This window comes from Mustelus asterias, chromosome 15, assembly GCF_964213995.1.
Source record: "Mustelus asterias chromosome 15, sMusAst1.hap1.1, whole genome shotgun sequence".
NCBI lineage: Eukaryota > Metazoa > Chordata > Chondrichthyes > Carcharhiniformes > Triakidae > Mustelus > Mustelus asterias.
The window spans coordinates 87,672,787-87,700,733 of record NC_135815.1 but is presented as its reverse complement, the minus strand read 5'-3'; the positions used below and the strand labels follow the sequence as shown (position 1 = coordinate 87,700,733).

The 27,947-nt window shown below is 49.9% G+C and overlaps 1 protein-coding gene across 1 annotated transcript in view; it reads left to right on the top strand.

Moving 5' to 3' along the window:
• The window catches only part of LOC144504750 (nesprin-1-like), a 603,924-nt gene that overhangs the window by 207,831 nt on the left and 368,146 nt on the right, over positions 1 to 27,947 (top strand). Inside the window, exons 34-43 of the mRNA XM_078230493.1 lie at positions 848 to 1,035; positions 3,571 to 3,694; positions 5,789 to 5,955; positions 9,689 to 9,842; positions 11,853 to 12,478; positions 14,470 to 14,649; positions 19,711 to 19,861; positions 21,025 to 21,183; positions 23,411 to 23,593; positions 27,008 to 27,109. Coding sequence (XP_078086619.1) covers positions 848 to 1,035; positions 3,571 to 3,694; positions 5,789 to 5,955; positions 9,689 to 9,842; positions 11,853 to 12,478; positions 14,470 to 14,649; positions 19,711 to 19,861; positions 21,025 to 21,183; positions 23,411 to 23,593; positions 27,008 to 27,109 — 2,034 coding nt within the window. The remainder of the gene's footprint in view (positions 1 to 847; positions 1,036 to 3,570; positions 3,695 to 5,788; positions 5,956 to 9,688; positions 9,843 to 11,852; positions 12,479 to 14,469; positions 14,650 to 19,710; positions 19,862 to 21,024; positions 21,184 to 23,410; positions 23,594 to 27,007; positions 27,110 to 27,947) is intronic.

Sequence of the window (27,947 nt, the reverse complement as noted above, 5' to 3'; positions counted from 1 at the left end):
AGAAATATTCAACATTCGTTATACTTCATCTCTTTCTTTCTATAAATATCTTTCATTGGGGCTTCTTCAAGTCTAATCTGCTGATAACAATTTTAAAATGCGGCACTTTAATTCAGAAACTCGCTGCGGACTTGAATAATTCAGCAAGTCCTCGCAGAAGTTGCTACCCATTAAAGAAAGCTGTCCTGACACATAAATAAAGGATGTGAGTGCGGTGCATTACCACACATAGAGCCCTGCTCCCTGACTGGTCTTCACTTTGACTCTATCTGTGTTTGACTATCTCACTACACTCTCCACTCCCTCAGCCAGTGGTTACAGGGCCCATCTGAACTTCCTCTGACATTGGAAAATGGGATACAGAAGCTGATTTTCATTTACTGCCATCCCCGTGGCACCTTGGTTTTTTTTGCAAACACTTTTCATGTAAAAAGTTTATTTATTGGCTTACATTGACACTGCAATGAAGTTACTGTGAAAATCCCCTGGTCGCCACATTCCGGCGCCTGTTCGGGTACACTGAGGGAGAATTTAGCACGGCCAATGCACCCTAACCAGCACGTCTTTCAGACTGTGGGAGGAAACCGGAGCACCCGGAGGAAACCCACGCAGACACAGGGGGAACTCCACACAGACAGTGACCCAAGCCGGGCATTGAACCCGGGTCCCTGGAGCTGTGAGGCAGCAGTGCTAACCACTGTGCCGCCGTGCCACTGGCTTTACCTGCCTCCTGATGTTTTCTTTCCACTCGGCGATTTCATGTTGAATTGTGTAGATGGATGTGTCCGTGACATGTGCACAATCCCACTCAAGGTGTTATTGATTTCCCGCTCTACTCATTCCACAGGAATTGTGTCAGACTGTAGAGCAGCTAAAAATCCCGATGGCGTCCCTCTCCACCAGTGTCCGCAGGGTCACCAACAAGGAGGAAGCTGTTCAGGAACTGAGTGCTCTGCAGCTAAAGTATGAGAGGCTGCAGGAGCAGGCCATGGGAGCACAGGCCCAACTGGAGAACCTAGCGTCACTCTGGCAGAGGTGGGTAACCCGGTCAAATCCTCAACCACTTCCTCACTAGAGCTTCTGCACAGGATTAGCCACGTAGATCACACTCACACACACACACACACTCACACACACACACATACTCACACGCACACACATACTCACACGCACACACACTCACACACACTCACACACACTCACACATACTCACACGCACACACACTCACACACGCACTCTCTCACACACACTCACACACACACACACACTCACACACACTCACACACACACTCACACTCACACTCACACACACACACACACACACTCACACACACACACTCACACACTCACACACACACTCACACTCACACACACTCACACACACACACTCACACTCACTCACACACTCACACACACACACACTCACACTCACACACACACTCACACTCACTCACACTCACTCACACACATACTCACACACACTCACGCACACACACACACTCACACACACACTCACACTCACTCACACACACACACTCACACTCACTCCCACACACACTCACACACACTCACACACACACACTCACACACACACACACACACACATACTCACACACACACACACTCACACACACTCACACACACTCACTCCCACACACACTCACACACACTCACACACACTCACACACACTCACACTCACTCCCACACACACTCACACACACTCACACACACTCACACACACACACTCACACTCACTCACACACACACACTCACACTCACACTCACTCACACACATACTCACACACACTCACACACACTCACGCACACACACACTCACACACACACACACTCACTGACACACACACACACACTCACACTCACACACACACACACTCACACTCACTCACACACACACACACTCACACTCACACACACACTCACACACACACTCACACACACTCTCGCACACACTCTCGCACACACACACTCACATACACACACTCACACACACACTCACACACACACACTCACACTCACACACACTCACACATGCACACTCACTCTCACACAGAATGTACATGTCTGAAAGGCTGGTAGAAGCCGATTAATAGATTATTTCAGAAATGGGTTTGGAAAAATATTTGGAAAGTAACCATTTGGATGCCGTGGGGAAATAGAAAAGGAACAGGGCCAATGGGATGACTCCTTCACAGAGCTTGTCAAGGCACGCACGATGGGCCGAGTGGCTTTCTGTGCTGTCTGATCCTGTGACGCATTGAACCATTTGTATATTCTGCCAAAAGCAGATGAGTCTGAGGAGATCACAGGCACCTTTTCTTCACCGAAAGCCTAAATCTCAGCTCCAGCAAATGATCTCAGCAACATCCAGTCAAACTCTCCACTTTTACAGAGTCTTGCTGTGACACAGACTGTGTGCGCTGAGGCCTAGATTGGAGCTCACACAGCGAGAAGTCCGGGTGTGGAATGTGGTGTGAGACACGGGGCAGATCCAGCAGTAATTCCGAATGGGAAAATCGATATAAACCCCAAATGGCAAAGTTTGTGGGGCAGTGGAGATGTAGAGGGGTAGTGGGACTATTTGGATAACTCTTTGGTATGCTTGCCTTTATAGGACGGGGTACAGAGTATAAAAGCTGGAGTCTGATGATGCAGCTGTATAGAACGCTGGTTAGGCCACATTTGGAGTACTGCGTCCAGTTCTGGTCGCCGCACTACCAGAAGGACGTGGAGGCGTTAGAGAGTGTGCAGAGAAGGTTTACCAGGATGTTGCCTGGTATGGAGGGTCTTTGCTATGAGGAGAGATTGGGTAAACTGGGGTTGTTCTCCCTGGAAAGACGGAGAATGAGGGGAGATCTAATAGAGGTGTACAAGATTATGAAGGGTATAGATAGGGTGAACGGTGGGAAGCTTTTTCCCAGGTCGGAGGTGACGATCACGAGGGGTCACGGGCTCAAGGTGAGAGGGGTGAAGTATAACTCAGATATCAGAGGGACGTTTTTTACACAGAGGGTGGTGGGGGCCTGGAATGCGCTGCCAAGTAGGGTGGTGAAGGCAGGCACGCTGACATCGTTTAAGACTTACCTGGATAGTCACATGAGCAGCCTGGGAATGGAGGGATACAAACGATTGGTCTAGTTGGACCAAAGAGCGGCACAGGCTTGGAGGGCCGAAGGGCCTGTTTCCTGTGCTGTACTGTTCTTTGTTCTTTGTTCTTTCAAAGGGCTAACACGAGTATGATGGGTCAAGTGGCCTCCTGGGTTCTACAATTCTATTGCAAGCTGCAAGGGTGGAGGGATTTATTCTTCAGTGTTGAATTGGCTGATGTTATTGTGCACGATCTCAGCACGTCGGGATATAGAGGCCGGAATTCTCCGACCGTTCACGCCCCACCTCCACTCCCAGCAAGGATGGAGAATTTGGCGCTCAGCCAAATCCCCATTCACTGCAGCGGGACTGGGGAATCCCGCCGGCGTGAACGTTTGGCGAATCCCACCCATTGTTTGCGATTGCCTGGCCTGTCAAACTTTTTATTTCTCTCTCTGACCAGGTATGAGAAGGACCTGTCGAGCTTCGGCTCTTGGCTTGAGAGACATGAAGCGCTCACCAGCTCCTGGTCCCCTTACCTACCTTCTGACCAGGCCAAGCTACAGAACGAAGTGCAGACTCTGAAGGTAAGATCCCGAGCTCTGCTGGCGGCGGGTTTGAGAAGCAACCGAGATCCCAAGAACCGTGGACTCAATTCAGGGCCTGGAGAGAGGGCCGAGACCCTCCAGTACTTGAGTTTGGAACACCTGCCGGCGCTGCCCACCACCTCCACAGCTCAACTGTTGCCCTCTTGCCAAACAAGCTGCCGACTTAACATAGCAGACGTAGGCCATTCGGCCCTTCGAGCCTGCTCTGCCATTCAATCTGATCATGGACAATTCTCTCAATGTCATACACCTGACTGTCCACAACGCCAGTCCACCAATATAAGCATTAAAGGCACATTAACCCATAAACCTGTATAATCCCTCGGAAAAAGCCTAGACATGACAGTGAAGATTGGTGCTGAACTTCTCATGTTTTCTGCAAATGAAACAGCTACTGTGTTTGGGCTTACCAGCCCCAAAACTACAGCAGTAAACCGCATTAATCCTGCAAAGGCCGTGCGGAGAGAGAAGGGGAGGGGGACTAATTGGATGTCTTGTTGAAGTTGTGTTAGACATTAGTAAGGCCACACTTGGAATACTGTGTACAGTCCTGGTCACCCTATTATAGAAAGGATATTATTAAACTGGAAAGTGTGCAGAAAAGATTTACTCGGATGCTGCCAGGACTTGATGGTTTGAGTTATAAGAAGAGGCTGGATATTTCCCTGGAGGATAGTAAGCTTGGGGGTGATCTTATAGAGGTCTATAAAATAATGGGCGGCACAGATGAGGTCAACATCTTTTCCCAAAGGTAGGGGAAACTAAACGTAGAGGAGATAGGTTTAAGGTGAGAGGGGAGAGATCACAAAAGGGCCCAGAGGGGCAATTTTTTCACACAGGGGGTGAGAAGCTCTGAGAATCAGTTGTAATAAATTTCCGGAATGTTCCATCGGCGGCTATCCTGTTTTGCAAGAGGAGCTGCTTTAAGAAGTATCCAAACAATCAAAACGTTTAAAATAATTGCTGTAGCTTCTTTCACAAACTCAGGATGTGCCAAAGCACTTTACAGCCAATGAAGTATCTTTGAAGCATAATGGGGTGGAATTTTCTCGTCCCACCCATCACTGGGGGGCGGGGGGGGGGGGGGGGGGGGGCACGGGCGGGGCATGCCGAGGTCCTTTGACCTCGGGCAGGAATTTCTGGCCTTGGGGCGAGCGCAGCCGGAAAGTCCCCGCCCAATGACAGTTGCGGTTTGTGAAACGTGGCAGTTGATTTGCGTGCGTAGACAGACTCCACAGGCGGTCATGGGATAACGGGCAGATAATGTGTGAGGGCTGAAGGAGAAATGCAGCCGAACACTGGGAGGAAACCTATGCATTTGCTCAAAATAATGCCACTTTTACAAGTGGATCTCTTACACTTGAAGAGAGCAGGGGGGGGGGGGGGGGGGGGGGGTGGGGGGAAGGGCATCAGTTTATTGTCACGTCCATAAGGGGGCACCTCCAACAGTGCAGCACAGCACTGGATTGGCCAATGACTTGACCAATCAGAGTCAAGCTGCCTGGTTTAAGCTTCAAACAATGCCTGGCAGTTAACTGTCGGTCAGCATCAACTGGTGCATTCTTCATGTCAACAACTCAGAGTCCACTTGCCCACCAGTCTGCACTGTCTTCCTGCACAGTATAAATGGTTGTTCCCTGTACATCTGGCATTCTTGCAAATTGCCCTGATGAGTTCCAGGTGAAAAGCTTTGACAAAAAAAGTCTCAACGTTTCGGCAATACGATGTGGAGCGTCGGCCGGGGTTAGACAGTCAGGTCGCAGGAGTGAGGCTTGAACCTTCTGACCCACCTTCTGTGGCTGCTGTAATTTGGATAAATATGATTAGGGCGGGCGCCACTGTCTTCACCCTCCTCCCTGACCGGGATCCCCCTGCCCTCCCCTACAATGGGGTCATCAGCAATATAGCCTATCAAATCCTTGTTTGCAAAAGCTGCGGCAAATAGATGGCGCGGACATGGTGGAGGGTCTGAAGAAGCCCGTTCTATGCTCTCGGTGTCGGTGGGGGAAGTGAAGGAGGGGGTGACGGGTTGTCCCGTGGAACACTGATGCCTATTTCTCACCATCTCCCCAGGACCTGCAGTCGGAGGTGATGTCCCAGGAATCACTCCACAGGGGGCTGGTGACGCAGGGAAAGGCCTTGTACCCAACCAGCTCAGAGGAGAACGTGAAGGCGATGAAAGCAAACTTGCAACAGCTGGATAAGAGGTGGCAGAGTCTGTCCCACACCACCAAGAAACGGTGAGATTCATTCCAATACTCCTGTTTTAGATTCGATTTGATTTATTATTGTCCCATGTATTGGGATACAGTGAAAAGTATTGTTACTTGCGTGCTATACAGACAGAGCGCTATACAGACAGAGCATACCATTCATAGAATACATAGGGGAGAAGGAAAGGAGAGGGTACAGAATGTAGTGTTATAGTCATAGCTTGGGGGTGGAGAAAGATCAGCTTAATATATTCATTGAAAAGTCTCGTGGCAGCAGGGAAGAAACACTTTAGGACGGCACAGTAGCACAGTGGTTAACAGTGCTGTCTCACAGCACCAGGGACCCGGGTTGTTGTTGGTACAGACTCGATGGGCCAAATAGCCTTTTTCTGCACTGTAGCGATTCTATGATTCTAAGAACCTATTCTTGAGTCAGTTGGTATCTTTTTCCTGATGGAAGAAGGTGGAAGAGAGTATGTCCAGGGTGCGTGATGTCCTTGACTATGCTGGCTGCTTTTCCGAGGCAGCGGGAAGTGCAGACGGAGTCAATGGATGGGAGGCTGGTTTACGTGATGGACTGGGCTACATTCACAACCCTAAATCTGAAACCCTGCTTCGGAATCTACACGCAACAAATCTTCTAACGTCAATGATTTTCCAATTGATCTTCAGAGGTTGGGTTTTGTTTTTGATGTTAAGTTTGTATAAAACACTGGTTCGATCTGAACTGGAGTATTGCGTTCTGTTCTGGGCGCCACACTTTAGGAAGGATGTGGAGGCATTGGAGAGAGTGCAGAAACGATTCATGAAAATAGTTCCAGGGTTGAGGAACTTCAGTCACTTGGCTAGATTGGAGAAGTTGGGGCTGTTGTCCTTGGAGGAGGGGAGATTAAGAGGAGGTTTGATGGAGGTGTTCAACACTGTGGGTGGTCTGGACAGAGTAGATAGGGAGAGAAGCTGTTCCCATTGGCACAAGAGGTAGGAACCGAAGGGTATAGATTTAAGTTGAGTGGCAAAGGCGTAGGAGTATGCGAGTAACTTACCTCCTGACTCCCAAAGCCTGTCCACCATCTACAAGGCACAAGTCAGGAGTGTGATGGAATCCTCCCCACTTGCCTGGATAAGTGTAGCCCCAACAACACTCAAGAAGCTCAACACCGTCCAGGACAAAGCAACGCGTTTGATTGGTACCTCTTCCGCAAACATTCACTCCCTCCACTACCAATGAGCAGTGGCAGCTGTGTGTACTATCCACAAGATGCACTGCGGGAACTCACCAAGGCTCCTTTGGCAGTACCTTCCACACCCATGACTGCTACCATCTAGGACAAGAGCAGCAGATACCTGGGAACACCACCACCTGGAGATCCCCCTCCAAATCACTAACAATCCCGACTTGGAAATATATCGGCCGTTCCTTCACTGTCGCTGGGTCAAAATCCTGGAACTCCCTCCCTAACAGCACGGTGGGTGTACCTACACCTCAGGGACTGCAGCGATTCAAGGAGGCAGCTCACCACCACCTTCTCAGGGGGCAACTAGGGATGGGCAATAAATGCTGGCCAGCCAGCGACGCCCATGTCCCATATAAACGAATTAAATAAAAAGGAAGCAATGGAGGCTTCAGGAGAAACATTGGCCGCGATTCTCTCAAAAGGTGCTGAATTGGCGGGAAAACTGTTCTAAATCCCGACTGTTTTCTCAGTTCAGCTTCTCACCTGAATCTCCGCATTCTGGGCACCGCAGAGGTCCCAGTCGGGAATCTCATTAAAAACCTGGGGGGGAGGGGCCTATTTGCGCCGGAGTCTGGCAGTTCTGGAACTCTGCGCATGCGCAGTGGCCCCGATCTGTCAGACTCCCTGTCTGCTGGCCAGCGATCGACCCCCGCCGTGCTGCCCCTCCAGCCCCCCATGGCCCGGTTGCGGCCCCCACAACAATTCTCGGGCCAGCCCTGACCCCCTTCCCTCGCCGTCCTAGACCACCCCGATGCACAGTCACCCCCTCCCCCCCCCCCCCCCCCCCCCCCCCCCAGCAGTGGCGATCCCCCCTCACCCTGGCAGAACCCCCCTGCTGACCCTCCCGGGGTCAGACCTCCCCCTGGAAGCAGCCTCCCCCGGCAGACCACCCTCCCAACCCGCCCCAATCGCTGCCCTCCCTCCAGCCCAGACCGATCCCAATGCAGAGTGGCAGTGGGGCCCCCCACCCCCACCGATTGCCCCTAGGCCCTGCCCACAATAGGCCGCACCCTCTTGGCACTGTCCGATGCCCGGTGGGCAGTGCCAAGGTGCCCCCTGGGCATGGGCACTTTGCCCCTTTGGCAGTGCCAGGGGCATATACTGGCACTGCCAGGGTGCCCATGCCCAGGGGGCACCACCCCCCCGCTGCCAGAAACCCTCGGGGGGCCCCGATTGCTCCTCACTAATTGCTTCATTCTGGCGGGGTCTCCCGCTAGTTCCCTGAATGTGGGGAGCTAGTCTAAACCCCGCCGGAATGAAGTACTCCTGGCAGGGTGGGAGATTCTATCGGGACCGGCAAGTTCCCGACAATGAAATGCTAAACATATTTAAAATACATGCAGAAAAGATTCAAATCGCTTTCCTGCCTTCCCGCCGGTTTCCAGCGTGTTCTGACCGGCGACCGTTCTCCGGCTCCGGGAGATGTGCATGCGTTCCCGGCGCATGTGCAAATCCCGGTACAAGGCCGGCAACGCGCATCTCCCACCCCGACCCGCCAGAAAAGTTGCGGGTCGCGATGGGAGAATCGCGGCCATTGTTACTCAGCGAGTGGTTAGTCTCTGGAATTCACTGTCTGAGTGCGTGGTGGCAATGGATTGAATCGAGGCGTTCGAAAGGGAACTGGTAATTATTTGAACAGAAAACATTTGCAGGCCAGGGGAGAAAGGGAGGGTAGTGGATCTAGCTGAGTTGCTCTTATAGAGGGCCAGCACAGATAGCCTCCCCTCTGTTCTGTGACCATTCCATGATTCTAAGGCTGATCCTAAGTTACCCTCATAAATATGAGGGTTTACAGGGTGGTGGCTGTGATAGTGGACTGGAATCATAGAATCCCTACAGTGCAGAAGGAGTCCATTCGGCCCATCGAGCCTGCACTCCAACAATCCCACCCAGGCCCTATCCCCATAACCCCACATATTTACCCTGCTAACCCCTTAAGGATCAATTTAGCATGGCCAATCAATCTAACCCGCACATCTTTGGCCACTAAGGGGCAATTCTAGCATGGCCAATCCATGCTAAATTGGACTGTGGGAGGAAACCGACGCAGACACGGGGAGAACATGCAAATTCCACACAGACGGTAAACCGGAGCCCTGGGAGGAAACCCACGCAGACACGGGGAGAACATGCAAATTCCACACAGACGGTGACCCGAGGCCGGAATTGGACCCGGGTTCCTGGCGCTGTGAGGCAGCCGTGCTAACCACTGTGCCACTGTGCAGCCCCCCCGGTGGTCCTGAAAGCTGGCCAAGTTATCCAGAATCAAGTGAGAGTTCAAATCCCTCCCTGGCTACTTGAAGAGAAATATTCTGAACATTTGCAATATTGGTGATGAAACTGGAGGATGGTTTTTTTTGAAAAACCCCAACTGATACCTTTGAATAAAGAGAATTTACAACCTGTACCCGGTCAGGCCTCCATGTGACTCCAGTTCCAAAGTAGTTCAGTTCACTGAGTGTAGAGTGGGGCAGGAAAATTCCCACGCTAAATATTAACTACATAACACTGCTTTTGTCCTACAGGATCCGCTCCTTCGAGGAGGCCATTGGAAAACACCAGCAGTTTGATGAATGTTTGTTAAAATTTTCTTTCTGGGTTGAACGCTTCCTGAGTGGCTTACAATCAACCTCTGAGATCAGCTCCACAGATCTGCAGCCTGCTCTGAATCACATTAAGGTAAAATCCTGAAGGCCCTGATTTTAAAATAAAAAAAGCCATCTTGTGAAATCATAGAATCCTGACACTACAGAAGGAGGCCATTCAGCCCATCAAGCTTGCATCGCCAACAATCCCACCCAAGCCCTATCCCTGTATCCCTACATATTTACCCTGTCAATCTCCCTGACACTAGGGCCAATTTTAGTATGGCCAATCAACCTAACCCGCACATCTTCAGACTGTGGGAGGAAACCCACGCAGACACGGGGAGAATGTGCAAACTCCACACAGTCGCCCGAAGCTGGAATTGAACCTGCGTTCCTGGCGCTGTGAGGCATCAGTGCTAACCACTGTGCCACCATGCCACCCAATGGGTCTTAGCAGCATCATTTTCTGGACTGCTAGCTTCGAATCTTTACAATGCAGGAGGAGGCCATTCGGCCCATCGAGTCTGCACCGACTCTCTGACAAAATATCTTACCCAGGCCCTCTCCCCCGTCCTATCATAACCCACCACATTTACCATGGCTAATCCAACTAACCTACTCATTTTGGGACACTAAGGGGCATTTTAGCGTGGCCAACCCACCTAATCTACACATCTTTGGATTGTGGGGGGAAACCGGAGCACCCGGAGGAAACCCATGCAGACACGGGGAGAATGTGCAAACTCCACACAGACAGACACCCAAGGCTGGAATTGAACCCGGGTCCCTGGCGCTGTGAGGCAGCAGTGCTAACCACTGTGCCACCGTGCTGCCCTCGATTTGATTGCCACATATTCTCCCATAGCCCAGTCTATGTAACCTCTGTTCATAAATGATTCTTTTTATCCCATGCCTCATTCTGGTGACTCTGCACTGTGCCACCTCCAAGGTCGGTATATCCTTCCTAATGTCTGGAACCCAGAACTGAAGTTAGTACTACCAGCCGGGTCTAGCCTAGTGATGGGCAACCTGGTTGGTGAGTGGGCCGCATGATTGGCCCTCCTTCATCTCAGTGGGTCACAAGGTTGAAATCAGGCTTGTTCACTGACTGTGACCCCCATGAATAAGATTAAATCCAAAGATGTGTGGGTTAGGTTGATTGGCCATGCTAAAATTGCCCCTTAGTATCCTGAGATGCGTAGGTTAGAGGGATTAGTGGGCAAAATATGTAGGAATATGGGGGTAGGGCCTGGGTAGGATTGTGTTCAGTGCAGACTCGATGGGCCAAATGGCCTCTTTCTGTACTGTAGGGTTTCTATGATTCTATGATTAAATACATTTAATACACACCAAATATTCCATAACAAGGAAAGAATAGATAATCATTTATTTATTTATATATAGGGGAGGTGATGGCCTAGTGTATTATCGCTAGACTATTAATCCAGAAGCTCAGCGAATGTTCTGGGGACCTGGGTTCGAATCCCACCAAGGCAGATGATGGAATTTGAATTTGATTTTAAAAAAATCTGGAATTAGGAATCTACTGATGACCGTTGTCGGAAAAACCGATCTGGTTCACTAATGTCCTTTAGGGAAGGAAATCTGCCACCCTTACCTGGTCCGGCCTACATGTGACTCCAGAGCCACAGAAATGTGGTTGACTCTCAACTGCCCTCCAAGGGCAACTAAGGATGGGCAATAAATGCTGACCAGCCAGCGACGCCCATGTCCCAGGAATGAATAAAAAAAATAATCAAATGGTAAAAACAATATAAATATCTAGGCTTGATTGGACGCAGAGGGAGCGCACGGTTCTCACAGTCAATGTTGTGAGCAATCAGCTCGCTCACTTCACTTGCCCTTTCTTTACGTGTGAATTAGTTCAGTCATGCTGAGAGGGAAAAAAATACTACAAGGGAAATCAGTGGACTGTGGTGACCCCACGCTTGGACAACAGTCAACAAAATGCCTGATGGGCTGCACTCAGATAGGCCTCATGCTGCTGATTTATCCAAAGCTTTATTTTGCTGTGACAGAACTTCCACCCTTTTGAGTTAACCCTTTGTAACTCCTGTCCCAATGTTGTCTCGATGTGCAGGACCAGGCCGGGGCAGTCGAGCAGCAGTGTGCTGAGCAACAGAACCTGAAGGATCAGGTGGACTATCTGTGCTCCCTGTGTGAACCACAGGACCAGCTCCTCCACGGCAGGACCGAGGAGTGCTTCCAGCTCTTCCAGGACGCCAATCAGGTCGTTGAGCGGAGGAAGGAGGTCCTGGGACAGCTGGCTTCCTTCCTGGAAACCCACAGGGCCGCAGGCAACGTGCTCCACCGGATCCGAAAGACCGTGGAGATGGCGACCAACTGGGACAAGGTGAAGACGGAGCTGCTGGACAAGGAGCTGGGCGGCGTGACGCCAGACATCAGGCAACTGGATTCCCAAGCCACATCACTTGACGCGCTCATCAGTAAAGCCCAGTGTCATCTGAAGGATGTAGCTTCGGACTCGAGGACCTCCTGCCGAGCCTTGGCGGAAGGGTTGGAGGCAGAGCTGGAGTCGGTCCAGAACCTTCTGGGTACCAAGCAAAGTGAGGCTGAAGCCCTCAACTCACTGTGGAAATCGTTCAAGGTGCGCAAGGAGCAGTTGTTGAAGACCATCGAAGACATTGAAGAAAAGGCAGACAATGAGGGTTTGAAAGAGTTGACTCTGCCAGCTCTACAACTCAGGTGAGTCTAAAGATTAACATTTAAAAGTTTTAAAGCTTATTTATTTATTAACACTGCAATGAAGTTACTGTGAAAATCCCCTAGTCGCCACACTCCGGCGCCTGTTTGTGTTTTTTTTCACTCGTGGGACATGGGCTTTGCTGACTGGGCAGCATTTATTGCCCATCCCTATTTGCCCCTGACCTGAGTGGTTTGCTAGACCATTTCAGAGGGCAATTGAGAGTCAACCACATTGCTGTGGCTCTGGAGTCACATGTAGGCCAGACCGGGTAAGGACGGGAGATTTCCTTCCCTAAAGGACATTCGTGAACCAGGTGGGCTTTTTCCGACAATCAACAATGGTTTCATGGTCGTCAATACATTCTTAATTCCAGATTGAGTTTTTGGAAGGGGTAACCAAGAAGGTAGATGAGGGCAGTGCCGTTGATGTTGTCCATATGGACTTTAGCAAGGCTTTGACAAGGTACCGCATGGTAGGTTTTTGCATAAGCTTAAATCTCACGGGATCCAGGGTGAGGTAGCTAAATGGATACAAAATTGACTTGATGACAGAAGCCAGAGTGTGGTTGTAAAGAGTTGTTTTTCAAACTGGAGGTCTGTGACCAGCGGCGTGCCTCAGGGATCAGTGCTGGGCCCACTGTTATTTGTCATTTATATTAATGATTTGGATGAGAATATAGGAGGCATGGTTAATAAGTTTGCAGATGACACCAAGATTGGTGGCACAGTGGACAGTGAGGAAGGTTATCTCCGATTGCAACGGGATCTTGATCAATTGGGCCAGTGGGCTGACGAATGGCAGATGGAGTTTAATTTAGATAAATGCGAGGTGATGCATTTTGGTAGATCGAACCAGGGCAGGACTTACTCAGTTAATATTGGGCGTTGGGGAGAGTTACAGAGCAAAGAGATCTAGGGGTACAGGTTCATAGCCCCTTGAAAGTGGAGTCACAGATGGACAGAGTGGTGAAGAAGGCATTCAGCATGCTTGGTTTCATTGGCCAGAACATTGAATACAGGAGTTGGAATGTCTTGTTGAAGTTGTACAAGACATTGGTAAGGCCACACTTGGAATACTGTGTACAGTTCTGGTCACCCTATTATAGAAAGGATATTATTAAACTAGAAAGAGTGCAGAAAAGATTTACTAGGATGCTACCGGGACTTGATGGTTTGAGTTATAAGGAGAGGCTGGATAGACTGGGACTTTTTCTCTGGAGCGTAGGAGGCTGAGGGGTGACCTTATAAAGGTCTATAAAATAATGAGGGGCACAGATCAGCTAGATAGTCAATATCTTTTCCCAAAGGTAGGGGAGTCTAAAACTAGAGGGCATAGATTTAAGGTCAAAGGGGAGAGATACAAAAGTGTCCAGAGGGGCGATTTTTTCACACAGAGAGTGGTGAGTGTCTGGAACAAGCTGCCAGAGGTAGTAGTAGAGGCGGGTACAATTTTGTCTTTCAGAAAGCATTTAGACAGTTACATGGGTAAAATGGGTATAGAGGGATATGGGCCAAATGCGGGCAATTGGACTAGCTTAGGTGTTTAAAAAAAAAGGTAGCATGGACAAGTTGGGGCCAAAGGGCCTGTTTCCATGCTGTAAACCTCTTTGAGACATTTTTTGTTGAATTCAAATTTCACCAGTTGTGGCAGGATTCAAACCCAGGTCCCCATTGCACGAGCTGAATTTCTGGATTAATTGTCAAGCGATAGTACCACTAGGCCATCGCCTTCCCTGAGGTACACTGAGGGAGAATTTAGCATAGCCAATGCACCTAACCAGCGTGCCTTTCGGACTGTGGGAGGAAACCGGAGCACCCGGAGGAAACCCACGCAGACACGGGGAGAACGTGCAAACTCCGCCCAGACAGTGACCCAAGCCGGGAATCGAACCCGGGTCCCTGGCGCTGTGAGGCAGCAGTGCTAACCACTGTGCCGCCCCACACTGACTTGCCTGAGTCTATTAACCGGAGAGTGTCTTTACCATCTGCAGGTTGCGGTTGTTCAGTCAGTTTGAGGAAGATCTCAGCGCCCAGCAGCACGAGCTGCAGTGGCTGACAGACAAAGCCAAACAACTGGCTCAGAAAGACAAGGCCTTGGCTGCGGAGGCCGAGAAGGAGATTAACCTGCTGGAAGTGACCTGGAGTGACACCAAAAGGCTGATCAGTGACATGTGAGTATAGTAACGGTGAACTGGGGAGAGGCTGCATGACCTCTCCGATTCCTGACTAATTCCCAATATCTTTGTCTTCAGCGCAACTAAATTCATCACCACATGGGTAAAAATGTACAGAATCCCAATCATTTGGAGTCACAGGGTGGGATTTTATGGCCTCACTCGGGTGAGAGCGTCCTAAGATATGCAGGGTAGTTTGATTGGCCGTGCTAAATTGCCCCTAAGTGTCCAGGGATGTGTCGGTTAGAGGGATTAGCGGGGTAAATAGGTGGGATTGCAGGGATAGGGCCTGGGTGGGATTGTGGTCGGTGTAGACACGATGGGCCGAATGGCCTCCATCTGCACTGTGGGGATTTTATGATTCTGTGATTTCTATGAGATTGGAAATTCCTGCCCGAGGTCAGCGGAGATTCCCGTTGTCGGACCCTCACCAGTGCCAATTCCGTGGTGGGCGAGGTGGTGGAGTTCTGTCCATAGAGGTCATCGAGGTTTACAGCATGGAAACAGGCCCTTCGGCCCAACTTGTCCATGCCGCCCTTATTAACCATTAAGCTAGTCCCAATTGCTCGCATTTGGCCCCTATCCCTCTATCCCTCTATACCCATCTTACCCATGTAACTGTCTAGATGCTTTTTAAAAGACAATATTGTATCCACCTCTACTACTACCTCTGGCAGCTTGTTCCAGACACTCACCACCTTGTGTGAAGAAATTGCCCCTCTGGACACTTTTGTATCTCTCCCCTCTCACCTTAAACCTCTGCCCTCTAGTTTTAGACTCCCCTTCCTTTGGGAAAAGATATTGACTATCTAGCTGATCTGTGCCCCTCATTATTTTATAGACCTCTATGAGATCACCCCTCAGTCTCTTACGCTCCAGAGAAAAAAGTTCTGGTCTATCCCGCCTCTCCTTATAACTCAAACCATCAAGTCCCGGTAGCATCTTAGTAAATCTTTACTGCACTTTTTCCAGTTTAATAATATCCTTTCTATAATAGGGTGACCAGAACCGTATGTACACAGTATTCCAAGTGTGGCCTTACCAATGTCTTGTACAACTTCAACGTCCCAATGTTCTGACCAAAGAAACCAAGCATGTCGAATGCCTTCTTCACCACCCTGTCCACCTGTGACTCCACTTTCAAGGAGTTATGAACTTGTACCCCTAGATCACTTTGTTCTGTAACTCTCCCCAATGCCCTACCATAAGGTAGTGGTGGTGGAGGTGGATTCGATAGGGTCCTTTAAGACACTTTTGGATAGGTTCATGGAAGTTAGTAAGATAGAGGGTTATAGGTCAGCCTAGTAGGTAGGGACATGTTCGGCGCAACTTGTGGGCCGAAGGCCCTGTTTGTGCTGTAGCTTTTCTATGTTCTATTAACTGAGTAAGTCCTGCCCTGGTTCAATCTACCAAAATGCATCACCTCGCATTTGTCTAAATTAAACTCCATCTGCCATTCATCAGCCCACTGGCCCAATTGATCAAGATCCCGTTGCAATCCTAGATAACCTTCTTCACTGTCCACTATGCCACCAATCTTGGTGTCACCTGCAAACTTACTAACCATGTCTCCTATACTCTCATCCAAATCATTAATATAAATGACAAATAACAGTGGGCCCAGCACCAATTCCTGAGGCACACCGCTGGTCACAGGCCTCCAGTTTGAAAAACAATCCTCTACAACTGCCCTCTGTCTTCTGTTATCAAGCCAATTTTGTATCCATTTGGCCACCTCACCCTGGATCCCGTGAGATTGAACTTTATGCAACAACCTACCATGCGGTAATTTAAATTGATTTACACACTGGAGCACAAAATTGGTTGCATGTGGCTGAACTTTGCGCCGGCCTTCAATTATATATCGAGTATTTCTCCAGAGCACGACACGGATTTGTATTTTCTGTATTCATTTTCTAAATGTTGGGTCCCCAACAAGGCTAGCAATTGTTTTCCCATCTCCAGCGGCTCTCGTCCAACTGAGTGGCTCTCTGGGTCACAATGTGGAGATGCCGGCGTTGAACTGGGGTAAACACAGTAAGAAGTCTCACAACACCAGGTTAAAGTCCAACAGGTTTATTTGGTAGCAAAAGCCACTAGCTTTCGGAGCGCGGCCCCTTCGTCAGGTGAGTGGGAGTTCTGTTCTCAAACAGGGCATATAAAGACACAAACTCAATTTACAAGATAATGGTTGGAATGCGAGTCTTTACAGGTATTCAAGTCTTAAAGGTACAGGCAATGCGAGTGGAGAGAGGGTTAAGCACAGGTTAAAGAGATGTGTATTGTCTCCAGCCAGGACAGTTAGTGAGAGTTTGCAAGCCCAGGTAAGTGGTGGCGGCTACAGATAGTGTGACATGAACCCAAGATCCTGGTTGAGGCCGTCCTCATGTGTGCGGAACTTGGCTATCAGTCTCTGCTCAGCGACTCTGCGTTGTCGTGTGACGTGAAGGCCGCCTTGAAGAACGCTTACCCGATGATCAGAGGCCGAATGCCCGTGACCGCTGAAGTGCTCCCCAACAGGAAGAGAACACTCTTGCATGGTCTCCCCAATGTACTGAGATTTCCTTTCCTGCAGCGTATCAGGTAGTCAACGTTGGCCGAGTTGCAAGTGTATGTACCGTGTACCTGGTGGATGGTGTTCTCATGTGAGATGATGGCATCCGTGTTGATGATCCGGCATGTCTTGCAGAGGTTGCTGTGGCAGGGTTGTGTGGTGTCGTGGTCACTGTTCTCCTGAAGGCTGGGTAGTTTGCTGCGGACAATGGTCTGTTTGAGGTTGTGTGGTTGTTTGAAGGCAAGAAGTGGGGGTGTGGGGATGGCCTTGGCGAGATGTTCGTCTTCATCGATGACATGTTGAAGGCTCCGGAGAAGATGTCGTAGCTTCTCCGCTCCGGGGAAGTACTGGACGACGAAGGGTACTCTGTCCACCGTGTCCTGTGTTTGTCTTCTGAGGAGGTCGGTGCGGTTTTTCGCTGTGGCACGTCGGAACTGTCGATCGATGAGTCGAGCGCCATATCCTGTTCTTATGAGGGCATCTTTCAGCGTCTGGAGGTGTCTGTTGTGATCCGCCTCATCCGAGCAGATCCTGTGTATTCGGAGGGCTTGTCCGTAGGGGATGGCTTCTTTAATGTGTTTAGGGTGGAAGCTGGAGAAGTGGAGCATCGTGAGGTTATCCGTGGGCTTGCGGTACAGTGAGGTGCTGAGGTGACCGTCCTTAATGGAGATGCGTGTGTCCAAGAATGCAACCGATTCCGGAGATTAGTCCATGGTGAGTCTGATGGTGGGATGGAACTTGTTGATGTCATCATATAGTTGTTTCAGTGATTATTCAATACACATCTCCTTAACCTGTGCTTAACCCCCTCTCCACTCACTTTGTCTATACCTTTAAGACTTGATTACCAGTAAAGACTCGCATTCCAACCATTATTTTGTAAATTGAGTTTGTGTCTGTATATGCCCTGTTTGTGAACACGACTACCACTCACCTGATGAAGGAGCAGTGCTCCGAAAGCTTGTGGCTTGTGCTACCAAATAAACCTGTTGGACTTTAACCTGGTGTTGTGAGACTTCTCTCTGGGTTACTGCAGAGGGCGTTAAAGAGCCACCACTGTCGGAGTGGGGACGGGAGTCACACACAGGGTTGTGGGTTCCATTTGTTAAAAGGTCACTAAGGATTCACTCCGTGTTCACATCGTTTGATGCTGGCCTCTCATTTCCACATTGTTTCACTCAATTCACTCGGGGTTCCTGTAGTGCCCCCTACCGTTGAATCAGAAGCTCGGGGTTCGAGTCCAATATCTCACTCGCCCCAGAAGGAGCTGTTGTAACGTGGTCTTAGGGGCTGATAATCAGCTCGGGAAATCTTTGCCCACTCCCCGCAACATCCCCCCTCCACTGTTTCCCCCGAAAGGGATAAAATGGTGTGTAGATGAGCTTACAACACAAACTGAACTGAACTGAACTGAATGGCACGGTGGCACAGTGGTTAGCACTGCAGCCGCACAGTGCCAGGGACACGGGTTTGATTCCTGGCTTGGGTCACCATCTGTGCGGAGTCTGCACATTCTCCCCGTGTCTGCGCGGGTTTCCTCCAGGTGCTCTGGTTTCCTCCCACAGTACGAAAGGTGTGCTAGTTAGTTGCTAAATTCTCCCTCAGTGTACCCGAGCAGACACCAGAGTGTGGCAACTAGGGGATTTTTATAGTAACTTCATTGCGGTGTTAATGTACGCCTACTTGTGACACCATTAATAAACTTAAACTTTGATTCTCAAACTGGCATCGGACGCAGACTCTCTGGAGTACTAGTCAGTAATATAACTAACATTCTAATGTTGCCGAGGGTTATTTGATAAATGTAAGTTTGTTTTATAAACAAGTTGGCGACAGAATTAGGAGACTTTCGAAGCTCCCTCCATACCATCATCCAATGACCACACCCTGCAAGTACATCTTGTGACAGTTGACGTAGCAACATTGCACGGGAAATCCTCGCAACAACTCTTATTTTACTTATTATTGTCACAAATAGACTTACATTAACACTGCAATGAAGTTACTGTGAAAATCCTCTAGTCGCCACACTCCGGCGCCTGTTCGGGTACACCGAGGGAGAATTTAGCATGGCCACTGCACCTAACCAGTACCTCATTCTGACTATGGGAGGAAACCCACACAGACACGGGGAGAAGATGCAGACTCCGCACAGATAGCGACCCAAACCGGGAATCGAACCCGGGTCCCTGGCGCTGTGAGGCAGCAGTGCTAACCACTGTGCCACTGTGCACAAGAGGAATGTGACCTACACTATGCAGTAGAACTTTCTACCTGGTGGGTTTGGGGAGGGGGGTGGTGCGGCCTCCCGATCCCCAGAAGGGAAATTGCCAAAGTTGTTGCTGTGATATTTCTCCCAGTGTTCCTGCGTGAGAATACCTCACAGAAATTCCAGAGAAATTCCAGATCTTTATTACAAGACTTTGTGTGGAGTTTGTGAATGAAGGATATTCATCCTCCCCTCCAGCTCCATGTCACTCCGGTTTACTGTTTCCTCTTTACAGCCAGGAACAGGGCTGCATCCTACTCAGCCTCATGAGGGACTATCAGAGCTCCAGGTCCATTCTTCTCAAAGTGATTGAAAATTCTGAAGCTGTAGCTGTAATCAAATCAAGCCTATTGGATCGAGAAGATATCAAGAGAACACTGTCCAGGGTAAGTGTTGCCCCGTCCCATTAATCATCAGCCTCTGGAGCCCTGCAGAGAATTTTAACATGTGTGGTTGGGGGGGGGGGAGGCGGCAAAGTCCAGGGAAGTGGGGCGGGGGGTGAAAATCTTCCAGTGCACTGGCTGTGTACATTTGTACGCAGTTAGTCCATTGGGAGATCAAGCGCATGCGCAATGGCATCCTCTAGCTGTCAGCAGCCGGCTTCCCGGTATGAGTAGATGCCGTCCACTCCCCCTACTGGCGAGAATCACACGTTGCCTCATTTCTTTCTCTAAGTGTGATAAGATTTGAATTTTTCCCTTGCTGTAGGGTCTGAAACTCTCCCATTGTCATGGGGACTTTCAGCATTTAGAATTCTTTTGGTAAAATCGCCTCCTATATATCTCAATGAAGTTGCCTCACATTCTTCTAAACTCCAATGAGTACAGGCCCAACCTACTCACCCTCTCCTCATCAGAAAATCCCCCATACCCAGGATCAACCGAGTGAACTTTCTCTGAACTGCCTCCAATTCCAGTATATCTTTCCTTAGATAAGGGCACCAAAACAGTTCACGGTATTCCAGGTGTGGTCTGACTAGTGCCTTGTACAGTTTTAGCAAGACCTCCCAACTTTTATACTCCCTCCCTTTGAAATGAAAGCCAACAGCTTCAGCACAAGTGCTCTCTTGCCTCCTCCTTATCGGGTTGCTGTGGCTGGCCAGCCGATAGTTCTGATTCGATTTTGATTTGATTTATTATTGTCACATGTATTGGGATACAGTGAAAAATATTGTTTCTTGCGCACTATAAAGACAAAGCATACCGTTCATAGAGAAGGAAATGAGAGAGTGCAGAATGTAGTGTTACAGTCATAGCTAGGGCGTAGAGAAAGATCAACTTAATGCGAGGTAGGTCCATTCAAAAGTCTGACAGCAGCAGGGAAGAAGCTGTTCTTGAGTTGGTTGGTACGTGACCTCAGACTTTTGTAATTTTTTCCCGACGGAAGAAGGTGGAAGGGAGTATGTCCAGGATGCATGGGCTCCTTAATTATGCTGGTTTTATCTGCATCTGTGGATGATCCCCCAATTTCCCAATGGGAGGCCATCTTGAGAGCTGAAATCAGGTGTCTAGTAAATCCTGTCCCTGAATCTTTCTTGTCTGTTGGTCAGCACGAGATGGCAAAGTCCGAATTGAACGGCAGTCAGGAACAACTGGACGCTTTCACCTCGAAAACCAAACAACTGTTGGCCGAACTGAAGAAGATTCACGACTGCGAACCGGCGCCACTCAAACAGGATCTGGACAACGTCTTGGACCAGTGGCTAGATGTAAGGATGATCCATGGCTATGTCATTGTGAGTCTCTCCTCTTCTCCTATTGAATGGAGACGGAAGAGTACCCACCGTGAGCATCTGTTGTCCCGCCCGCTTTCTCATCCATGGGACCGCGCACTGGCTTTGGATGTCTCAAACCCCAAACCTCTTCCCGTCAGCGAACTGTCGGTTCATTCTGTTCAGGAGAAAAGGGGAATGGTTCTGAAACCGTGAGGTACGAGTGTACGGGACACTCCTCATCCACCTGGCTACTTGATGGCAAAGACAGAGGGGAAGGCTGGAAAGTTCCGATATTTTGGCCAAGTGTTGCCTCGGGACGGGAGAGGCGGAGGACGGCCCTCAGGCAACCTCGCCAGCTTTTCCTACCCAATTTTCAAACACGTTACCAAAAAATAAACGGGAGGATGTGGGTTCCCACGACATCATGCTTGGGTGGGGGGTGGAGGGGGGGGCTCTGAATAACCATGGCCATCTGCAACTTTGGTGACTAAAGGATGGGGGCACCGTTTTTAAAGGGTGGACTGATTTTTATGAAAAAATTGAAGGTAAAAAAATGAACAACCCCCCCCTACCCCGGTACTGCCCCCCGGCACTGACAGGGTACTGTCCAGGCATAACCCTCTCCTCCCCTCTGCGCTCATCTGTGCGTCTCTGGCAGGTTCTGTTCCCCAGGTTTATTTATTTATTTATTAGCGTCACAAGTAGGCTTACATTAACACTGCAACGAAGTTGCTGTGAAAATCCCCTAGTCGCCACACTCCAGTGCCTGTGCGGGTACACTGAGGGAGAATTTAGCATGGCCAATGCACCTAACCGGCACGTTTTTCGGACTGTGGGAGGAAACCGGAGCACCCGGAGGAAACCCACGCAGACACGGGGAGAACGTGCAGACTCTGCACAGACAGTGACCCAAGCCGGGAATCGAACCCAGGTCCCCTGGCGCTGTGAGGCAGCAGTGCTAACCCACTGTGCCACCGTGCCACCCCATCCTGGGGGACATGTGGCACCCTCACAGAAAGGTGAAGGGACGATTGAATGTGGGGGCGGACTATCGAGCGTAAAGATCTGACAATAAAAATCAAATTGATGTACATGGGGATCACGACCTTCAAAGACGTGAATGCTATTTTGTAATTTTCCTGGGGTCGGGGGGAGCGCGCATTCGAGTGGCTAAATCCCACCAATGTAAAAGCCATTTTGGGACACCCGCTCGATTTTCCGCCACCTCCCGCCGCCCCCCCCCGCCATTCCTGCCCCCCCCTCCCCAAATAAAACAGGAGCGGAAAATCCCGGCCTCAGCCTTTACTTCTCCAAACAGAGTTTTATTTATTCTGATGACGTAACGCATCATGGGCAGCTTGTCTCACCTGTTTCCACTTTATACACACAACTGGGAAACAAGTTACTTTGTCAGTATTCATCTCCCTGCTTGAACACTCCTTGGCAATCCACTGTTTCCTTCCCGAACACTCCCGCTCGTCCAAAGCGCTGGGCATTTGCTGGAAAACTGCATGTTGTCAGACCTTATGGCCGGAATCCTCCAGCCTCGCCCGCGGTTGGGATTCTCCGACCTCGCCCGTGGCTGAGATTCTCCAGCCTCGCCCGCGGTTGGGATTCTCCAGCCTCGCCCGCGGTTGGGATTCTCCAGCCTCGCCCGCGGTTGGGATTCTCCAGCCTCGCCCGTGCCTGGGATTCTCCGGCCTCGCCCGCAGTTGGGATTCTCCGGCCTCGCCCGCGGTTGGGATTCTCCAGCCTCGCCCACGGTTGGGATTCTCCAGCCCCGCCCGCGGTTGGGATTCTCCGGCCTCGCCCGTGGCTGAGATTCTCCAGCCTCGCCCGCGGTTGGGATTCTCCAGCCCCGCCCGCGGCTGGGATTCTCCAGCCTCACCCGCGGCTGGGATTCTCCGGCCTCGCCCGCGGCTGGGATTCTCCAGCCTCGCCTGCGGCTGGGATTCTCCAGTTCCGCTGCAGTGAATGTAGTTTTGGCTGAGCGCCAAGTTCTCCGTCGTCGCTGGTGATGGCAGCGGGGTGAAGGAGATAGGAGAATCCCTGCCTATAACGTACACAGTTATTGGTCAAAGATCTCATATTTATTAACCCCTGACTGTTTCTGTGCTGACTAAGTTGTACGTCCAAGAGAATGATAGAGCTAGGAGATTGTTGGGGTATTTAGGGTGGTCATTTGGATTACGAGCTGTCTCTGTACATTCTCCCCTCACAGGTATCCGAGCGTGTAGATGATAACATCGAAAGGCTGAGTAAGAGTCTGGCGATGTGGGAGGACGTGCTTACAATCAGCGATGAGATTGATAGCTGGTCCAAAAGCTCGACCTCCGAGCTGAACGAGATGGTTACCAACTTGAACAACAGCCAGAGGACAGAGGCGAGACTGCTGGAGTTCCAGGTAAGTGGCAAGAGGTTGCTCCTGGTGGGGCCATGGAGGACTACTCGGACGTCCTGGGTAGAGGGCGCAATTGTCACCATCGCCCTAGGCTTGGTTTGCTTGGGCGAGATAGGGAATCCAATCTGACAATGGCCTAATTCAAACGTTCGTTAAAGGACAAGACCAGGAAGCGAAATGGGGAATTGCTCCCAGCAATCGAGTGAGTGGGAGATGTAGGGATAAGAGTTGGTGAAGACCATAAGACTATCAAACATAGGAGCAGAATTAGGCCACTCGGCCCATCGAGTCTGCTCCGCCATTCAATCATGGTTGATATTTTTCTCATCCCCATTCTCCTGCCTTTTCCCCATAACCCCTGATCTCCTTATTGATCAAGAACCTGTCTATCTCTGTCTTAGAGACGCTCAATGACCCGGCCTCCACAGTCTTCTACAGCAACTGGCACGCTTCCTTCATTGGCAGGAAACAAAAGTCATGGGCCCCACATTGAACTATGACCTCCCCCTTTGGCTGCACTGCCAGCTGATAGTGGCTGCAGTGTGCACTGTCCATGTTATCCTCAAAGAACAAAGAAAAGTATAGCACAGGAACAGGCCCTTCGGCCCTCCAAGCCCGTGCTGATCATGATGCCCTAACTAAACTAAACAAAACCTCCTGCCCTTACGCGGTCCTTATCCCTCTATTCCCTCCCTATTCATGTACCCATCCAAATGCTTCTTTAATGTTGCTCATGTGTTTGCTTCCACCACTTCCTCTGGCAGCTAATGCTCTGGGGACCCGGGTTCGAATCCTGCCACAGCAGATGGTGGAATTTGAATTCAATAAAAAATATCTGGAATTAAGAATCTACTGATGACCATGAAACCATTGTCGATTGTTGAGAAAAACCCATCTGGTTCACTAATGTCCTTTAGGGAAGGAAATCTGCCGTCCTTACCCAGTCTGGCCTACATGTGACTCCAGAGTCACAGCAATATGGTTGACTCTCAACTGCCCTCCAACAGCAACTAGGGATGGGCAATAAATGCTGTCCCAGCCAGTGACGCTAACCATGTCCCCACAAATGAATAAAAAAACATAAGAACCTCAGTCCTCTGGCAGCGCGTTCCAGGCATCCACCACTCTCTGTGTGAAAAACATCCCCCGTACATCTCCCTTAAACTTTGTCCCTCTCACCTTGAACCTGTGCCCCCTTGCAATTGACACTTCCACCCTGGGAAAAAGCCTCTGACTATCCACCCTGTCTATACCTCTCATAATTTTGTAGACCTTTATCAGGTCTCCCCTCAGCCTCTCTCTTTCCAGTGAAAACAATCCGAGTTTATCCAACCTCTCCTCATAGCCAACACCCTTGAGACCAGGCAACATCCTGGTGAACCTGCTTTGCACTCTCTCCAAAGCTTCCATGTCCTTCTGGTAGTGACCAGAACTGTACGCAATACTCAAACTTCGGCCTAACCAAGGTTTTATATACCTTATAACAGCAACTGAGGTTCTTATGTTTTTCTTAGAAATCTTAGAAACCCTACAGCACAGAAAGAGGCCATTTGGCCCATCGAGTCTGCACCGACCGCAATCCCACCCAGGCCCTACCCCCATATCCCTACATATTTACCCACTAATCCCTCTAACCTACGCATCCCAGGACAATTTTAGCATGGCCAATCAACCTAACCCGCACATCTTTGGACTGTGGGAGGAAACCGGAGCACCCGGAGGAAACCCACGCAGACACGGGGAGATTTTGTTTATTCATTCGTGGGATGTGGGCGTCACTGGCTGGCCAGTGTTCATTGCCCATCCCTAGTTGCCCTTGGAGGGCAGTTGAGAGTCAACCACAGTGTTGTGGCTGTAGAGGCATAGGTAGGAGAGCAAATTTCTTTCCCTAAAAGACCTTGGTGAACCAGATGAGTTTTTCCAACAATCCACAGTGGTTTCATGGTCATCAGTAGATTCTTAATTTCAGATATTGAATTCAAATTCCACCATCTGCCATGGCTGGATTCGAACCCAGGTCCCCCGAACATTAGCTGAGTTTCCTGGGTTAATAGTCTAGTGATAATACCACTAGGTCATTGCCTCCACTTATGTAGGCTGTAAGATCCAGTCCTCCTATTGTAAGGACTGACCTCCTGATTCAGCGATGTCCTCGGGCTGCCTGGCATTCAGCCGCAGACGGGTCATGGCACCTTCTTCAACGCTGTTAAATGTCTCAAAGCCGTGGCAACGACGTAAGCAAGCTGGTCGGCCTAACCGGCCTCTCACTCCGAACCTCACCCCGTGCCCACGGCACCCTGTTTCACCAGGCCCAACCTCACTACTGCCCGATGTGAAACTGGGCATGGCTCGCAGAACCTTTTTGCCCTTTCCTATTTCTCCAGACCTCAGTGCTGGAGATATTTTGGAGCGACTTGGAGTTTGACAGTGCAGGAACAGGCCATTCTGCCCAACACATCTGTGCTAGCCTTCACGCTCTCTGCAAGCTCCCTCACAATTTACATTATCAAACCCTACCAGCATCCCCTGCTACTCCTTCATTCATGATGTAGTTATCTAGCTCCCCCTTAAATATATTCATACTATATTCTTTTCAGTGTTCCACGTGGTAATAATTTTCCCGTTCTCACCGTTCTCTGGGTAAAGATATTTCTCCCGACCACTTTAACGGATTTATTAGTGACTTTCTTATGTTTACAGCCACAAGGTTCGAACTCGCCACAATTGGAAGTGTGTTCTCAGTAATCTTGCTGTTCTCTCATTATCTCTCCCAGGTTGTCTTCCGTGACTCTTGGTGGTATTGGAATCACCTTCTGCTTATCCATAAAACTCCTGTTTAAATTCCCCAACGAATCTTAATTGTTGCCCTTCATTCTGTGGGTTAGGATTGATTCTGATTGGAACCTCAGCTGAATCTCACCCTGTCCATGCCTCAAGAAGCCTCTTGTCATGTTTCCTTGCATTCAAGGCACGGCACGGTGGCACAGTGGTTAGCACTGCTGCCTCACAGCACCAGGGACCCGGGTTCGATTCCCGGCCTGGGTCACTGTCTGTGCGAGGTTCTCCCCTTGTTTGCGTGGGTTTCCTCAGGGTGCTCTGGTTTTCTCCCACAGTCCGAAAGACGTGCTGGTTAGGTGCATTGGCCATGCTAAATTCTCCCTCTGTGTACCCGAACAGGCGCCGGAGTGTGGCGACTGGGGGATTTTCACAGTAACTTCATTGCAGTGTTAATGTAAGCCTACTTGTGACACTAATAAATAACTTAAGAACTCCTTTCAAATCGAGTCGTTTGATTCCTCTCTCCTTTGTTGCTTCCTATTCCATCGAGAACACTCCAGCTTAAACGGCGTTAGGTTTTCCATTGATTGGGTCTGACCGTTAGTCAACTGACGCCCCTGTTCTGTTATTGGCTTTCAGTCTGAGGTCAAAACCAAAGGTGAGAAACTCAGGAGTCTACAATCTAAAGTCCGTGAACTGACGGAGTTATCCAAATCTCAGGAACCACCGCCTGTGCTGCAGGTAAGTGGAAGCTTCCCGTGTGTTTCTCCCCCACCGCTGGTTCATGCTCCACAGTGAATTACAGGGGCAGGAATCGCAAGACTGCACTGCTCGGTGCAGGTACAGAGCTGGGGCAGCAGCGCTGAACCTTCCCTAACCCTGCGGCTCCCTGGATTAAATCATTGAGCTATTGGGAAAGAATCTGAAAGGTCTTTCTTTTTATTCATTCATGGGACACTGGTGTCGCCGGCTGGCCAGCATTTATTGCCCATCCCGAGACGTCCGAGGGAATTGAGAGTCAACCACATTGTTGCGGCTCTGAAGTCAATGAAGATAATTGGGGCGACACAGTGGTTAGCATTGCTGCCTCACGGCACCAGGGACCCGGGTTCAATTCCGGTCTCAGGTCATTGACTGTGTGGAGTTTGCACGTTCTCCCCGTGTCTGCGTGGGTTTCCTCCGGGTGCTGCGGTTTCCTCCCACAGTCCAAAGATGTGCAGGTTAGGTGGATTGGCCATGGTAAATTGCCACTTAGTGTCCAAATCTGCCTGGTTAGGTGGATTGGCCATGCTAAATTGCCCCTAAAAGTCCAAAGATCAGCAGGTTAGATGGATTGGCCATGCTAAATTGCCTCTTACTGTCAGGGGATTAGGAGACTAAATATGTGGGGTTGCGGGAATATGGCCTGGGTGGGATTGTTGTCAGTGCAGACTCGATGGGCCGAATGGCCTCCTTCTGCACTGTAAGGATTCTATGATTCTTTGATTCTAATACCTATAGACAGAAACCCAAACAGCAGTTTTCAGAGAAGGATATCTCCTCAAGGCAGCAAAAGAGAGAAGTAAACCCAGTCTCCAGC